Consider the following 14,497-nt stretch of genomic DNA (forward strand, 5'->3'; position numbering starts at 1 on the left):
GAGAGAGAGAGAGAGAGAGAGAGAGAGAGAGAGAGAGAGAGAGAGAGAGAGAGCGAAGGGGGAGAGGCCAGCTCATAGAGCGTACAGCACGTGTGGAGCTGAAAGAGAGACAGAGAGGGAGGGAGGGAGGGAGGGGTGGGTGAAGGGGAGGAGAGAGGGAAACAGAGGGAGGGGGGGAGGAGGTATTTAAACCATGGAGCAGGACAGAACAGACTAGCTCTGAACTCCCACAGAGTAGACGGAAGAGAGGAGAGAAAGAGAAGAGAAGAAGAAGAGGAACATAGAAACAGAGTGCTACAGTCTGCTTTATAGCCAGCACCACACACACACACACACATATATCCACACACTTCTAGAACGTAACCTCACCCATCCAGCTGGACTTTCTTTCTCCAAGTTGACTCCAGCCCTCAAGCCATCTGGAGCTCTATCTGTGACAACCTGTCCACCACCACGCACCACCACTCTCACTCTGCCTCATCCAGCTCTCCCTCGTTCCCTCTTCCCTCGTTCTTCACGGGGGGGATGGCACGGGCCTCTTTCGGGGGTGCCCTCGGCTGTGCCCTGCTGGCCCTGGTGTTGGCGGCCGGTATGGATTTGGGGAGTCCCCCTGTGGCAGGCTTCTACCCCCACTTCAACCCTTTCTTCTTCCTGTGTACCCACAATGGGGAGTTGGAGGGGTCCGGGGTGGCAGAGGGAGGGGGAGAGGTGCTCCTCACCCTACAGATCGCTGGGGACCCCACCCACTACACTCCGGGACAGGAGTATCAAGGTGAGTCAGGCTGCCCACAGTGGTAGGGTACACACCCAGGGTAAAATGATGTGAGTGTGTATGTGTATAGCCGGTGGAGTCTGTTTGGAGATTGGAGATTGTATGTGTATAGCCGGTGGAGTCTGTTTGGAGATTGTATGTGTATAGCCGGTGGAGACTGTTTGATCATCTTGTGTGTGACTTTGTGTGTGTGTGTGTGACCCGCTGTGTGTGTGTATGTGACCCGCTGTGTGTGTGTGTGTGTGACCCGCTGTGTGTGTGTGTGTATGTGATCCGCTGTGTGTGTGTTACCCCGCAGTGTTTGACGGTGTGTGTCTGAATGTAGAGGATCTTTTTTTTTTGCATGGCTGATATAAATCATTGTCTTTATTAAGTTAAGAATAAATAGTTGTGTATCTATGGTAGAACATTTTAGTGTTTTTCAAGCAGATTTCTTGCTGGACGGTTGACAGTTGAATGATAGACAAGTCACTTTATGGTTGGCTGAATTTAGGATGGACGGTTGACAGTTGAATGATAGACAAGTCACTTTATGGTTGGCTGAATTTAGGATGGACGGTTGACAGTTGAATGATAGACAAGTCACTTTATGGTTGGCTGAATTTAGGATGGACGGTTGACAGTTGAATGATAGACAGGTCACTTTATGGTTGGCTGAATTTACGAGGACAGTTTCCACAAGCGTGGTTGCATATATGTTAAATAGGAATTAAGTTTGTCTGCTTTGTTCCACGGTTTCTGGTTATTTTGTTGAATTTGTTTTGTCCTTTTATGAGTCGAGTTTGAGCCAAAAGAATTTCGGACTATCATTCTAAATTACTATTAATCTTAATTGTTATATTGTTATCACTTACTTCCCAGAAAACCGGGAACATTCTCAGAACATTATCTACGATTCCCATTAAGTTTCATTCATGATTTTATGTGACGTTTGGATGATCACATCCAAAACACATTCAAAGAATGATAATTTTATACAATGTTTGTATAAAACATTCACCGGACGTTGCGAGAACGTTCTCAGGAACACATTTTGTCTGTTCTTCAAAGGTTGCCAGAATGTTTCCTGAGGTTGTGAGAATACTGTAGTTTGGAGGGAGAAACACCAAAACACAAAAACTGTCCAGTTGTGATGATTCTACAGTGAACAAAAATATAAACGCAACATGTGAAGTGTTGGTCCCGTGATTCATGAGCTAAAATAAAAGATCCCAGGAATTTTTCATACGCACAAAAAGCTTATTTCTCAAAAAAATTGGGCAAAGAAAATTTGTTTACATTCCTGTTATTGAGCATTTCTCCTTTGCCAAGACAATCCATCCACCTGACAGGTGTGGCATATAAGGATGATCCTTACACAGATGCACCTTGTGCTGGGGACAATAAAATGCCCCTCTAAAACTAGCAGCTTTGTCACGCAACACAATGCCACAGATGTCTCACGTTTATATTGAGCGTGCAATTGCCATGTGACTGCAGGAATATCCACCACAGCTGTTGCCAGAGAATTGATCGTTAATTTCTTTACCATAGTTCGCTTCCAACTTAGGTTTTTGAGAATTTGTCAGTACGTCCAACCGGCCTCACAACCGCAGACCACGTGTATGGCATCATTTGGGTGAGCGGTTTGTTGATGTCAACGTTGTGAACAGAGTGCCCCATGGTGGCAGTGGGGTTATGGTATGGGCAGGTATAAGCTACAGACAACAAACACAACTGCATTTTATAAATGTCATTTTGAATGCACAGCGATACGGTGACGAGACCCTGACGCCCATTGTCGAGCCATTCATCCGCCTCCATCACCACCTCATGTTTCAGCATGATAATGCACGGACCCATGTCGCAAGGATCTGTACACAATTCCTGGATGCTGAAAATGTCTCAGTTCTTCCATGGCCTGCATACTCACCAGACATGTCACCCATTGAGCATGTTTGGGATGCTCTGGATCGACATGTACGACTGCGTGTTCCAGTTCCTGCCAATATCCAGCAACTTCACACAGCCATTGAAGAGGCACATGGCGGTCACACACGAGACTGACTGGTTTTCTGATCCACACCCCTACCTTTTTTTAGAGCCTAATGAATCCATTTAAATTGACTTATTTACTTATATGACCTGTAACCCAGTAAAATCAGAGAAATTGTTGTTTTTATATTTTTGTTCAGCATACAAAGATTATTTTTGGGGTGCAAAAAACAATTCACGTTATGTTGTAAGAACGTTCCTAGAACGCATTACTGTCTGTTCTTTAAAGGTTCGCAGAACGTCCCTAGAACATATTACTGTCTGTTCTTTAAAGGTTCCCAGAACGTTCCTAGAACACATTACTGTCTGTTCTTTAAAGGTTCCCAGAATATCTCTAGAGCACATTACTGTCTGTTCTTTAAAGGTTCCCAGAATATCCCTAGAACATATTACTGTCTGTTCTTTAAAGGTTCCCAGAATATCCCTAGAGCACATTACTGTCTGTTCTTTAAAGGTTCCCAGAATATCCCTAGAACATATTACTGTCTGTTCTTTAAAGGTTCCCAGAATGTTCCTAGAACACATTACTGTCTGTTCTTTAAAGGTTCCCAGAATGTTTCTTTAGTTTTGTGGGAACGTTGTGGGTATATAACAAGAGATAGGTTTCCAGAAACACTAAAACTGTCCAGTTGTGCTGACATTCAGATCAGAATTTGTATCAGGATGCAAAAAAACCCCATTCCTTTGATGTTGCAAGAATCTTGACAGAACAGCCTTTCTGAGTATTTAAAGGGAAATCTCACAAATGTTCCACTTATTATTCATCATCTTCAGCATCACTTCAACATACTGAATGGTAATATTGCGCGTTTGAATTTGAATTTTTTTTAACCTTCATTTAACTAGGCAAGTCAGAGATGGAGATGATGAATATGAAGTTGAAAGTTGAAGTTGAGAAATTGTGACATTTCCCTTGAAAGGTTCCCAGAACATTTAGTTAGGTTTTGGGAACAGTGTGGATACATTACACGAAGCAAGATCCCAAAAACACAAAATATGCTCAACACAAAATACTGTACCTAATATTACCACAAATGTGTAGCAGATTGGAATACATCCCCATTATGTTCCACTTCAGATTTAATTAGGGAAAGGCGTTCCGTCCACAGGGACAGTTGTACATCATGCAGCGCTTTGTCACGATCGTAGATTTTAGAGAAACAAAAAATGTCGGTACATATAAGTGTCTTATATCGGCTGAAAGCTTAAATTCTGGTTAATATAACTGTACTGTCCAATTTACAGTAGCTAAAACTGCGAAAAAAGTGCATGCTATTGTTTGAGGAGAGCTCCTAACAACAAAACACTTTTTTTCACCGCGATAGGTTTCATAAATTCACCTCTGAAGGTGAAATGTTTTTCTTACATTCTGAAATCTTGCACTGATTTATCATCCAAAGGGTCCTAGAGATAACATGAAGTGTCGTTTTGTAAGAAACGGTTCCTATAGCATGCACGATCGAATTTTGTATTTCCACACGTTCAATTGTTTCAACCAGTCAAATCATGTTTGTATTTATTCCTCAGAGATCCTAGAATGTAACCAGACTTCACTGTATCATTAGGGATGTCGTATATCCTCTAGGACACCATATCAGAGATCCTAGAATGTAACCAGACGTCACTGTATCATTAGGGGTGTAGTATATCCTCTAGGACACCATATTTGGTCAGCACCAATCGGGGTCAAACAAAGCATTGAATCATACAATCAGGAAACCCATGTAAAAAAAAAAATTAAAAAATGAGTTTAAATGTATTTGGCTAAGGTGTATGTATGTAAACTTCTGACTTTAACTGTAACTCTCAGTTTAAAATGAAGTTGAAATAAAATAAAATAATAAATATGTACTTGCTTCTAAAATACAGGCTCAGAACATTCACAGTATATAAGAAAACAATCAAAACACAAATTCTTGAAAAAATGATGATACATAATAAACAAAAACCAAATTAATGGTTCAATGGAATAATCATTTATTGATTTAAATGTCCAATGCATTTTTATATATATTTTTTTATCTCAATGTCAAATAATTTATGGGTAATAATGAAGTAACTTATTGTGATTTAAATTTAATTAAAATTAAAATGGTCGACAATAAAAACGCAATAGCAAATAGTGAAATAAAAAATACAGTGTTAAAAGATGAACATGAAGAGGATGGGAACTCCGAAATTATTCTGCGTCCTGATTGGCCATATTAGATTGAAAACCCCCCACTATAAACTGCAGCTCTACTTTGGTGGCATAAAGTGTTAATCCAAGTTCAAATTCCCTGTCTTAGGTCAGTTAGTATCACCACTTTATTTTAAGAATGTGAAATGTCAGAATAATAGTAGAGACAATGATTTATTTATTTTATTTCAGCTTTCATTTATTTCATCACATTCCCAGTGGGTCAGAAGTTTACATACACTCAGTATTTGGTAGCATTTATTTTAAATTGTTAAACTTGGGTCAAACATTTCAGGTAGCCTTCCACATTCATCCCACAATAAGTTGGGTGAATTTTGGCCCATTCCAGTGTTACAATATTTTAATAACTCAGAAATGATTTTGTATCCTGATTGACCATATTAGACTGAAAGGAAAGAAAACTGCAACAGCACATGTATCGCCTGGTGGCAATGAGGGTTAATGATCTGACTGCAGAGCTGAACATTCCCGAGTCAACGTCACATACTCTTTAACTACGTTAATTAAAAACAATAAACGGTGTAATTAAGGCTCAGATATAATCTCATAAAAGAGAGGATGTCTTTATTTGGCCATATTTATAAATCCAGTCTGCAATGCTAAATCCAGTCCAGTCTGGAATGCTAAATCCAGTCCAGTCTGCAATGCTAAATCCAGTCTGCAATGCTAAATCCAGTCTGCAATGCTAAATCCAGTCTGCAGTGTTAAATCCAGTCTGCAATGCTAAATCCAGTCTGCAGTGTTAAATCCAGTCTGCAATGCTAAATCCAGTCAGCAATGCTAAATCCAGTCAGCAATGCTAAATCCAGTCAGCAATGCTAAATCCAGTCAGCAATGCTAAATCCAGTCAGCAATGCTAAATCCAGTCCAGTCTGCAATGCTAAATCCAGTCCAGTCTGGAATGCTAAATCCAGTCTGCAATGCTAAATCCATAACATTCTCTACATGCAGATTTGTCGCAGATTGGAATACATCCCCGTTACGATTCTGTTCAGATTGAATGACAATAAGCATTTGACGACTGTGTTGGCGTTTACATATAGGCACACGTTCTAATTTCATAGGACATCTGAACGGCAATACATCATACAAACACAAACATCATTTTTATACTTTATATGTTACCAATGTGCCCTTTTGAACCTGTAATGTTTGGTTCCCACGAAAAGAGAGGACGTCAATATTTCGTCCAGATGTATCCAGTCAGCGATTAGAAAAATAAATAAAAGTGTGAACATTTAAAAAAAGAAAATGCGCCATCTTATTTTTCATGATCTGAAAAGCTAAAGTGATCCTAGATCAGCACTCATAGTCTTGGATACCTTGTAAATATGGGCCCAGAATGACACGGCACATAAAGAGGATGGGGGGAGTGATGGTGGGTAACCCAGTTACCAGTATATCTCTGGGTTAGTTATGGGTTAGTTATGGGTTATGGGTTATGGGTTAGTCATGGGTTAGTTATGGGTTAGTTATGGGTTAGTTATGGGTTATGGGTTAGTTATGGGTTATGGGTTAGTTATGGGTTATGGGTTAGTCATGGGTTAGTTATGGGTTAGTTATGGGTTAGTCATGGGTTAGGTATGGGTTATGGGTTAGTTATGGGTTAGTTATGGGTTATGGGTTAGTCATGGGTTAGTTATGGGTTAGTTATGGGTTATGGGTTAGTTATGGAGTATGGGTTAGTTATGGGTTATGAGTTAGTTATGGGTTATGGGTTAGTTATGGGTTAGTTATGGATTATGGATTAGTTATGTTTAAGAAAGATAAAAAAGGAACCACGGAATTCCTCATTGACCATACTTCCATAGTTACATGCAACAGCAACAACAAAAGTGTGAAAGAGATTCTCTGTTGGTGCAGAGGATAAACAACCTGGCTTAGGAACCAAACATTACAGGTTCAAACTGCACATTGTCAGCATATAAAGTGTATTAAAAAAATATGTTTGTGTGATTAAAGTCTATAAAAAATAAAATGCCTCCAAATGCAAGATTATAATTAAATCTGGAGAGAAACTCAATGGGGATGTATTCCAATCTAGTTAAGGACACATTTGCACGCTGAGAATGTTGTGGTAATATTAAGTCAAACTTAAATATACTTAAGAACTTGTTCCGATTGGTGTTTTTAAATCACTGATGGAGGATTTTGAGGCTGATTCCCTGACCTGTCAATGTTTTTAATTCAATGTTTTATACTCTTGTGAATTCAATGGTTTTTACTAGATTACTTGTAGTTTTTCATGTTGTCTGTCTGTAATTTTTTTGTAATGACTTGGTGCTGCCTATCTGAGCCCTTCCTGGTTAAATAAAGTTTAAATAAATAAAATAACGTTTCCTAAACGTTTTTGACATGTTCTGTGGACCTCCAAGACAACCTTGCGTGAACGTCGATGTAATGTTATTTTAAACCTAAAAACTAAATATGCTATGAACTTCATAAAAAACAGACTTATAATGGAAACTGTGCAACATTGTGGGAATGTTCCGTGCAACGTATCTGAATATCACAACCACATTCTTTTCAACATCCCATACAATTCCTGTAACTCAGTTAAATCTCCTGGGAACCTTTAAAGAATCTAAACCAGGTGTTCCGTCAAACATTCTTACAACATTATAGGAATGTCCTGTGTAACCTAACTTAAACATTGTAACCATCATCACAGCTGTATAGTTTTAGTGTTTTGGGATCCTTTCTCTTGTCATATCCCCATAATATTCAACAGCCTAAATAAACATTCTGGGAACATTTAAAGAAGTGACTAAATGAGTTCTGGGAACATTTAAAGAAGTGACTAAATGAGTTCTGGGAACATTTAAAGAACTGACTAAATGAGTTTTGGGAACATTTAAAGAACTGACTAAATGAGATCTGGGAACATTTAAAGAAGTGACTAAATGAGTTCTGGGAACATTTAAAGAACTGACTAAATGAGTTATGGGAACATTTAAAGAACTGACTAAATGAATTCTGGGAACATTTAAAGAAGTGACTAAATGAGTTCTGGGAACATTTAAAGAAGTGACTAAATGAGTTCTGGGAACATTTAAAGAACTGACTAAATGAGTTATGGGAACATTTAAAGAACTGACTAAATGAATTCTGGGAACATTTAAAGAAGTGACTAAATGAGTTCTGGGACCATTTAAAGAAGTGACTAAATGAGTTCTGGGAACATTTAAAGAAGTGGCTAAATGAGTTCTGGGAACATTTAAAGAACTGACTAAATCAGTTCTGGGACCCTTTAAAGAACTGACTAAATGAATTCTGGGAACATTTAAAGAAGTGACTAAATGAGTTCTGGGACCATTTAAAGAAGTGACTAAATGAGTTCTGGGAACATTTAAAGAAGTGACTAAATGAGTTCTGGGAACATTTAAAGAAGTGACTAAATGAGTTCTGGGACCCTTTAAAGAAGTGACTAAATGAGTTCTGGGACCCTTTAAAGAAGTGACTAAATGAGTTCTGGGAACATTTAAAGAAGTGACTAAATGAGTTCTGGGAACATTTAAAGAAGTGACTAAATGAGTTCTGGGAACATTTAAAGAAGTGACTAAATGAGTTCTGGGAACATTTAAAGAAGTGACTAAATTAATTCTGGGAAAGTTCTTGTAAGATCAGGTGAATGTTTTTTTTTCACCCTAAAAATAAACACCGTAGAATCATCCTCACAACTGGACAGTTTTTTTGTGTGTTTTGGAAACATATCGTATGATGTCCCCACAATGTTCCCACCAGACATTTCCCAGAACCTCATGAAACATTCTGAGAAACTTTAAAGAACAAAATGTGTTCTAGGAATGTTCTTGCAACAACAGGCAAATGTTTTATACAAACATTCTAGAATCATTTGGACAGATTTGCCGCAACCAACATTTTTTTCTTTGTACTTTCACTGAACCAATTTTGGTTTGCTGGGATGAGATACGACTGTTTGGGACTGTTGTGTGTGCTGTGTTTGGATTTATGTAGAATTGCTGGCTGTGACACTGCAGAGCTGTTCCGTGTTGTGTTTGTGTGGGGCGGCGGGTGGATGGATTTAAACGGGTGTTTATGTAAGTATTGATGCAGAGTGAAGTGGGACATTTGTTATGAGAATGAGCTGATGCCGGAGATCGCCGCTAGCTGGTGTTTTCTGTGTTGTGTGATCCCACTGCCCCGCTCCTCAGTGTGTAGGTGGCTTTATATCCTCAGGACAAACTGACTAACGGAGAGATCACAAAAACTGAATGAGAGAGAACAAGAAATGAGGGAGGGAAAAAGAGAGAGAGAGAGATAGAGAGGGGGGGAGAAATGCCAGGGGGAAAGGGAGGCAGAGCGAGAGAAGGGGGAAAGAGAGTGAGGGAAAGGGATGTAGAGAAAGGGAGAGAGCAAGTACAGAGACAGGGGAGAGGAGAGGGAGAGAGACGGGGAGGGGAGGGAGATATAAAAAGAGGGAGGGATAGAGAGGAAGGGAGAGGGAGAGAGGGAGGAGGGTATGGAGGGAGGGAGCTATTTAAATCAACTGGGGCTGTGTGTGTGTGAGATCGGAGTTGAGAAGTAGGCGTAGGGGAGATTTAAATGACAGTGTGAGCTGGATTGAGCTGATCAGATATGGGGATATGGGGACGAGGGTTGCATGCTTTGGCATATTTTGACAGCTCATTGTGGGTAGTACTCAGATTTGGAGGAAAGGGGTAAGCCAAGGAGATGGATGGGGAATGAGATAGTCACAGGTTGATGCTTGGTAGTCCTTGTGCACTTAGGATGAAGTGTGCACACTTGCCTAATGAAGAGCAGAGGACAAAGATCTTTACTCCCCCCCTTGAGGAGTCTCCTATGTTCGGTACAGCTACAGCTCATCCCTTGGCAGTAGTACCAGTGGATTACTTTAGCAAAGCCCACTGACACCCCAATCAGATCAAATACTATATGAATAAATGCTATAGATGGAAGGAAAATAGTCTAGAAACCAGCCCAAAACATTTAGACAGCAACAAATTCAACTTTCTGGAAAAACATTTCAATAGTGAAGTTGTAATTTTGGCAGTAGAAAAACAGTATATTTGACCTTTCAGCGTCTCTATCAAATCTGAAAATGTCAAGCAGACAACCTAAGAAAATGAAAAACGATGACAAAATGGTTTGATGAAGAATGGAAAAACCTAAGAAAGAAACTGAGAAACCTACCTAACCAAAAACATAAAGACCCAGAAAAGCTGAGCCTTCACTTTGGTGAATCACTAAAACAATACAGAAATACACTACGGAAAAAAGAAGGAAGAGCACATCAGAAATCAGCTCAATGTAATTGAAGAATTCATAGAATCGAACCACTTCTGGTAAAATTGGAAAACACTAAACCAAGAAAAACATGAAGAGCTGCATATCCAATGTAGGTAAACCACTTCTCCTTTTGTCCCTATAACAAAGACCAAACAACAAATACATGTGCAGGATGAACTACACAGAACCCACTGAATTCTCCAGTTACATTGAATGAACTACAGGACAAAATACAAACCCTCCAACCCAAAAAAGCCTGTGGTGTTGATGGTATCCTCAATTAAATTATAAAATATATAGACAACAAATTCCCATTGGCTATACTACAACTCTTTAACTCTGATCACCTTAGCTCTGATCACCACAATCCACAAAAGTGGAGATCAATTTGACCCCATGACTATATTTTTAAAACATTAATTTAACTAGGCAAGTTAGGTAAGAACAAATTTTTATTTACAATAACAGCCTAGTAACAGTGGTTTAACTGCTTTGTTCAGGGGCAGAATGACAGACCTTATCAGCTCAGGGACTCGATGTAGTAACATTTCGATTACTGGCCCATCGCTCTAACCACTAGGCTACCTGCCACCCCCATTGAATGTACTACAGGACAAAATACAAACCTTCCAACCCCAAAAGGCCTGTGGTGGTGATGGTATACTAAATAAAAGCTCTGGCATCTTCCCCAATATTTGGAACCAAGGACTAATCACCCCAATCCACAAAAGTGGAGACTAATTTCAACCCACTAACTTCCCGGAGATTTGCGCCAACAGCAACCTTGGGAACATTCTCCATATTGTCATTAATGACTTGTACATTTCCTCACTGAAAACAAGGTATTAAATGTATAATTGTCTTTTTCCCAAATTATCGTACGACAGACCACGTATTCACCCTGCACAGCCTAATTGACAAACAAACAGACCAAAACAAAAGCATGAGGGTCTGCTATATAAATTGATGGAAATTGATGTTGTGGGAAAAACAGACAACATTATAAAATCCCTGTACACAAACAACAAGTGTACAGTTAAAATTGGCAACAACAAAACACACACGTTTCTTTCCACAGGGCCGTGGGGTGAGACAGGGATGCAGCTTAAGCCCCACCCTCTTCAACATATATATCAACGAATTGGTGAGGGCACTAGAACAGTCTGCAGCACACAGCCTCACCCCTACTAGAATCTGAAGTCAAATGTTTACTGTTTGCTGAAGATCTGGTGCTTCTGTCCCCAACCTACAGCAGCACCTAGATCTTCTGCACAAATTCAGTCAGACCTGGGCCCTGACAGACCTGGGCCCTGACAGACCTGGGCCCTGACAGTAAATCTCTGTAAGATAAAAAAAATAATGGTGTACCAAAAAAGGTCAAACTCCCAGGACCACAAATACAAATTCCACGTAGACACCATTACATTAGAGCAAGAATTATAGCTACCTCGACTTAAATGTCAGCATCATAGGTAACTTCCACAAAGCTGTGAACAATCTGAGAGACAAAAGCAAGAAAGACATTCTACGCCATTAAAATGAACATACTATTCAACATCCATATTAGGATCTGGCAAAAAGTACTTGAATCAGTTATAGAACCTATTGCCTTTTATGGTTTTGAGGTCTGGGGTCCAACCAACCAACCAACCAACCAACCAAGAAATAACCAAATGGAACAAACATCAAATTGAGACTCTGCATGCATTGGGACTCCCGAGTGGTGCAGTGATCCGAGGAACTGCATCTCAGTAATAGAGGTGACACTACAGACCCTGGTTCGATTCCAGGCTGTATTATAACCAGCTGTGATGGGGAGTCCCATAGTGCAGTGCACAATTGTCCCAGTGTTGTTAGGGTTTGGCTGGGGTATGCTGTCATTGTAAATAATGACAGCACTCGCACGCACTCACACACACAGGCACGCACACGCACGCACTCACACACACACATGAACGCACTCACAAACACACTCACGCACACACACGCAAAAACAGCTCTTTATTTTGGTCATCTTGAAACCAATGTATTTTTTTCTCTTTGTTTTTCACAGCTATTCTTCCCAGCGTTGAGTACTGTTGCACAGATCCACGTCTTCTGTTTTCAGTTTTTTCAATCCAGAGATGTGGTTCATAGATAACAGGCACAGTAAAAACCATTGAGACTGAACAGAGCTTCTGTACTGTACCTGAAGTGTACCTGATTTAACCCCCTCTCTGACTGCCTGTTTAACTCTCTCTCTGACTGCCTGTTTAACTCTCTCTCTGACTGCCTGTTTAACCCCTCTGACTGCCTGTTTTATCACCTCTCTGACTGCCTGTTTAACTCTCTCTCCTCTGACTGCCTGTTTAACTCTCTCTGACTGCCTGTTTAACTCTCTTTGACTGCCTGTTTAACTATCTCTGACTGCCTGTTTTACACCTCTCTGACTGCCTGTTTAACTCTCTCTGACTGCCTGTTTAACTATCTCTGACTGCCTGTTTAACTCTCTCTAACTGCCTGTTTAACTCTCTCTGACTGCCTGTTTAACTCTCTCTGACTGCCTGTTTAACTCTCTCTGACTACCTGTTTAACTCTCTCTGACTACCTCTCTGACTACCTGTTTTAACCCTTACCTTAAACATTCTGAGTTGCCTAATCGTAGAAAATCGGCATTAACTTCTTGGATATAGGAGGCGCTCTTTTAATTTATGGATAAAAAACATTCCCGTTTTAAACAAGATATTTTGTCACGATAAGATGCTCGACTATGCATATAATTGACAGCTTTGGAAAGAAAACACTCTTTCCAAAACTGCAAAGATATTGTCTGTGAGTGCCACAGAACTAATGCTACAGGTGAAACCAAGATGAAATTTCATACAGGAAGTGTCCCAGATTTAGAAGATTTTGAAGATTTTGACAATGTTCCAATGTCTCCTTATATGGCTGCGTATGGGTCATGAATGAGCTTAGACTTTCTGTCGTTTCCCCAAGGTGTCGACAGCATTGTGACGTATTTGTAGGCAAATCATTGGAAGATTGACCTTAAGAGACTACATCTACCAGGTGGCCGCTTGGTGTCCTCCGTTGCAATTATTGCGTAATCTCCAGCTACGTGTATTTTTCGTTTGCTTCGAGGAGAAACACAGCTGCCACGAATGATTTATCATCGAATAGATATGTGAAAAACACCTTTAGGATTGATTCTAAACAACATTTGCCATGTTTTTGTCGATATTATGGAGTTAATTTGGTAAAAAGTTCGACGTTGTAGAGACTGCATTTTCGGATTTTTTTCTTAGCCGAACAAAACGGAGCGATTTCTCCTACACAAGTAATCTTTTTGGAAAAACTGAACATTTGCTATCTAACTGAGAGTCTCCTTATTGAAAACATCCGAAGTTCTTCAAAGGTAAATTATTTTATTTGAATGCTTTTCTTGTTTTTGTGAAAATGTTGCCTGCTGAATGCTAGGCTTAATGCTACGCTAGCTATCAATACTCTTACACAAGTGCTTGTGTAGCTATGGTTGAAAAGCATATTTTGAAAATCTGAGATGACAGTGTTGTTAACAAAAGGCTAAGCTTGTGAGCCAATATATTTATTTCATTTGCGATTTTCATGAAAAGTTAATGTTGCGTTATGGTAATGAGCTTGAGGCGATAACTACGCTCCCGGATACAGGATTGCTCGACGCTAGAGGTTAAGGTCTAAGCTTAACCTTAAACTCTTTGAAATTTGACGTCTGGAAAATGTTTGGAATTTGATGTTTGTGAAACATGAACATCTAACATGAACACCGATGTGAGACGGTGAGGGGGGAGAGACGGAGGGGAGAGAGACGGAGGGGAGAGAGACAGAGGGGGAGAGACGGAGGGGAGAGAGACAGAGGGGGAGAGACGGAGGGGGAGAGACGGAGGGGGGAGAGACGGAGGGGGAGAGACTGAGGGGAGAGAAACGGAGGGGGAAAGACGGAGGGGGAGAGACTGAGGGGGAGAGACGGAGGGGGAGAGACGGAGGGGAGAGAGACGGAGGGGGAGAGACGGAGGGGGAGAGACGGAGGGGGAGAGACTGAGGGGGAGAGACGGAGGGGGAGAGACGGAGGGGGAGAGAGACGGAGGGGGAGAGACGGAGGGGGAGAGACGGAGGGGGAGAGATGGGGGGGGACAGAGGGGGAGAGAGACGGAGGGGGAGAGATGGAGGGGGAGAGACGGTGGGGGGAGAGCGTAGACAATCTA

The 14,497-nt window shown here is 40.6% G+C and overlaps 1 protein-coding gene across 2 annotated transcripts in view; it reads left to right on the forward strand.

Moving 5' to 3' along the window:
- The first annotated feature begins 224 nt into the window (after window positions 1-224).
- The window catches only part of LOC124032171 (reelin-like), a 338,397-nt gene continuing 324,124 nt past the window's right edge, over window positions 225-14,497 (forward strand). For both annotated transcript variants that reach the window (XM_046344341.1, XM_046344351.1), the window contains exon 1: window positions 225-772. In XM_046344341.1, coding sequence (XP_046200297.1) covers window positions 526-772 — 247 coding nt within the window. In that variant the 5' untranslated portion in view covers window positions 225-525. The remainder of the gene's footprint in view (window positions 773-14,497) is intronic.

This window comes from Oncorhynchus gorbuscha, linkage group LG01 (genome assembly GCF_021184085.1).
Source record: "Oncorhynchus gorbuscha isolate QuinsamMale2020 ecotype Even-year linkage group LG01, OgorEven_v1.0, whole genome shotgun sequence".
Taxonomy (NCBI): Eukaryota; Metazoa; Chordata; class Actinopteri; order Salmoniformes; family Salmonidae; genus Oncorhynchus; species Oncorhynchus gorbuscha.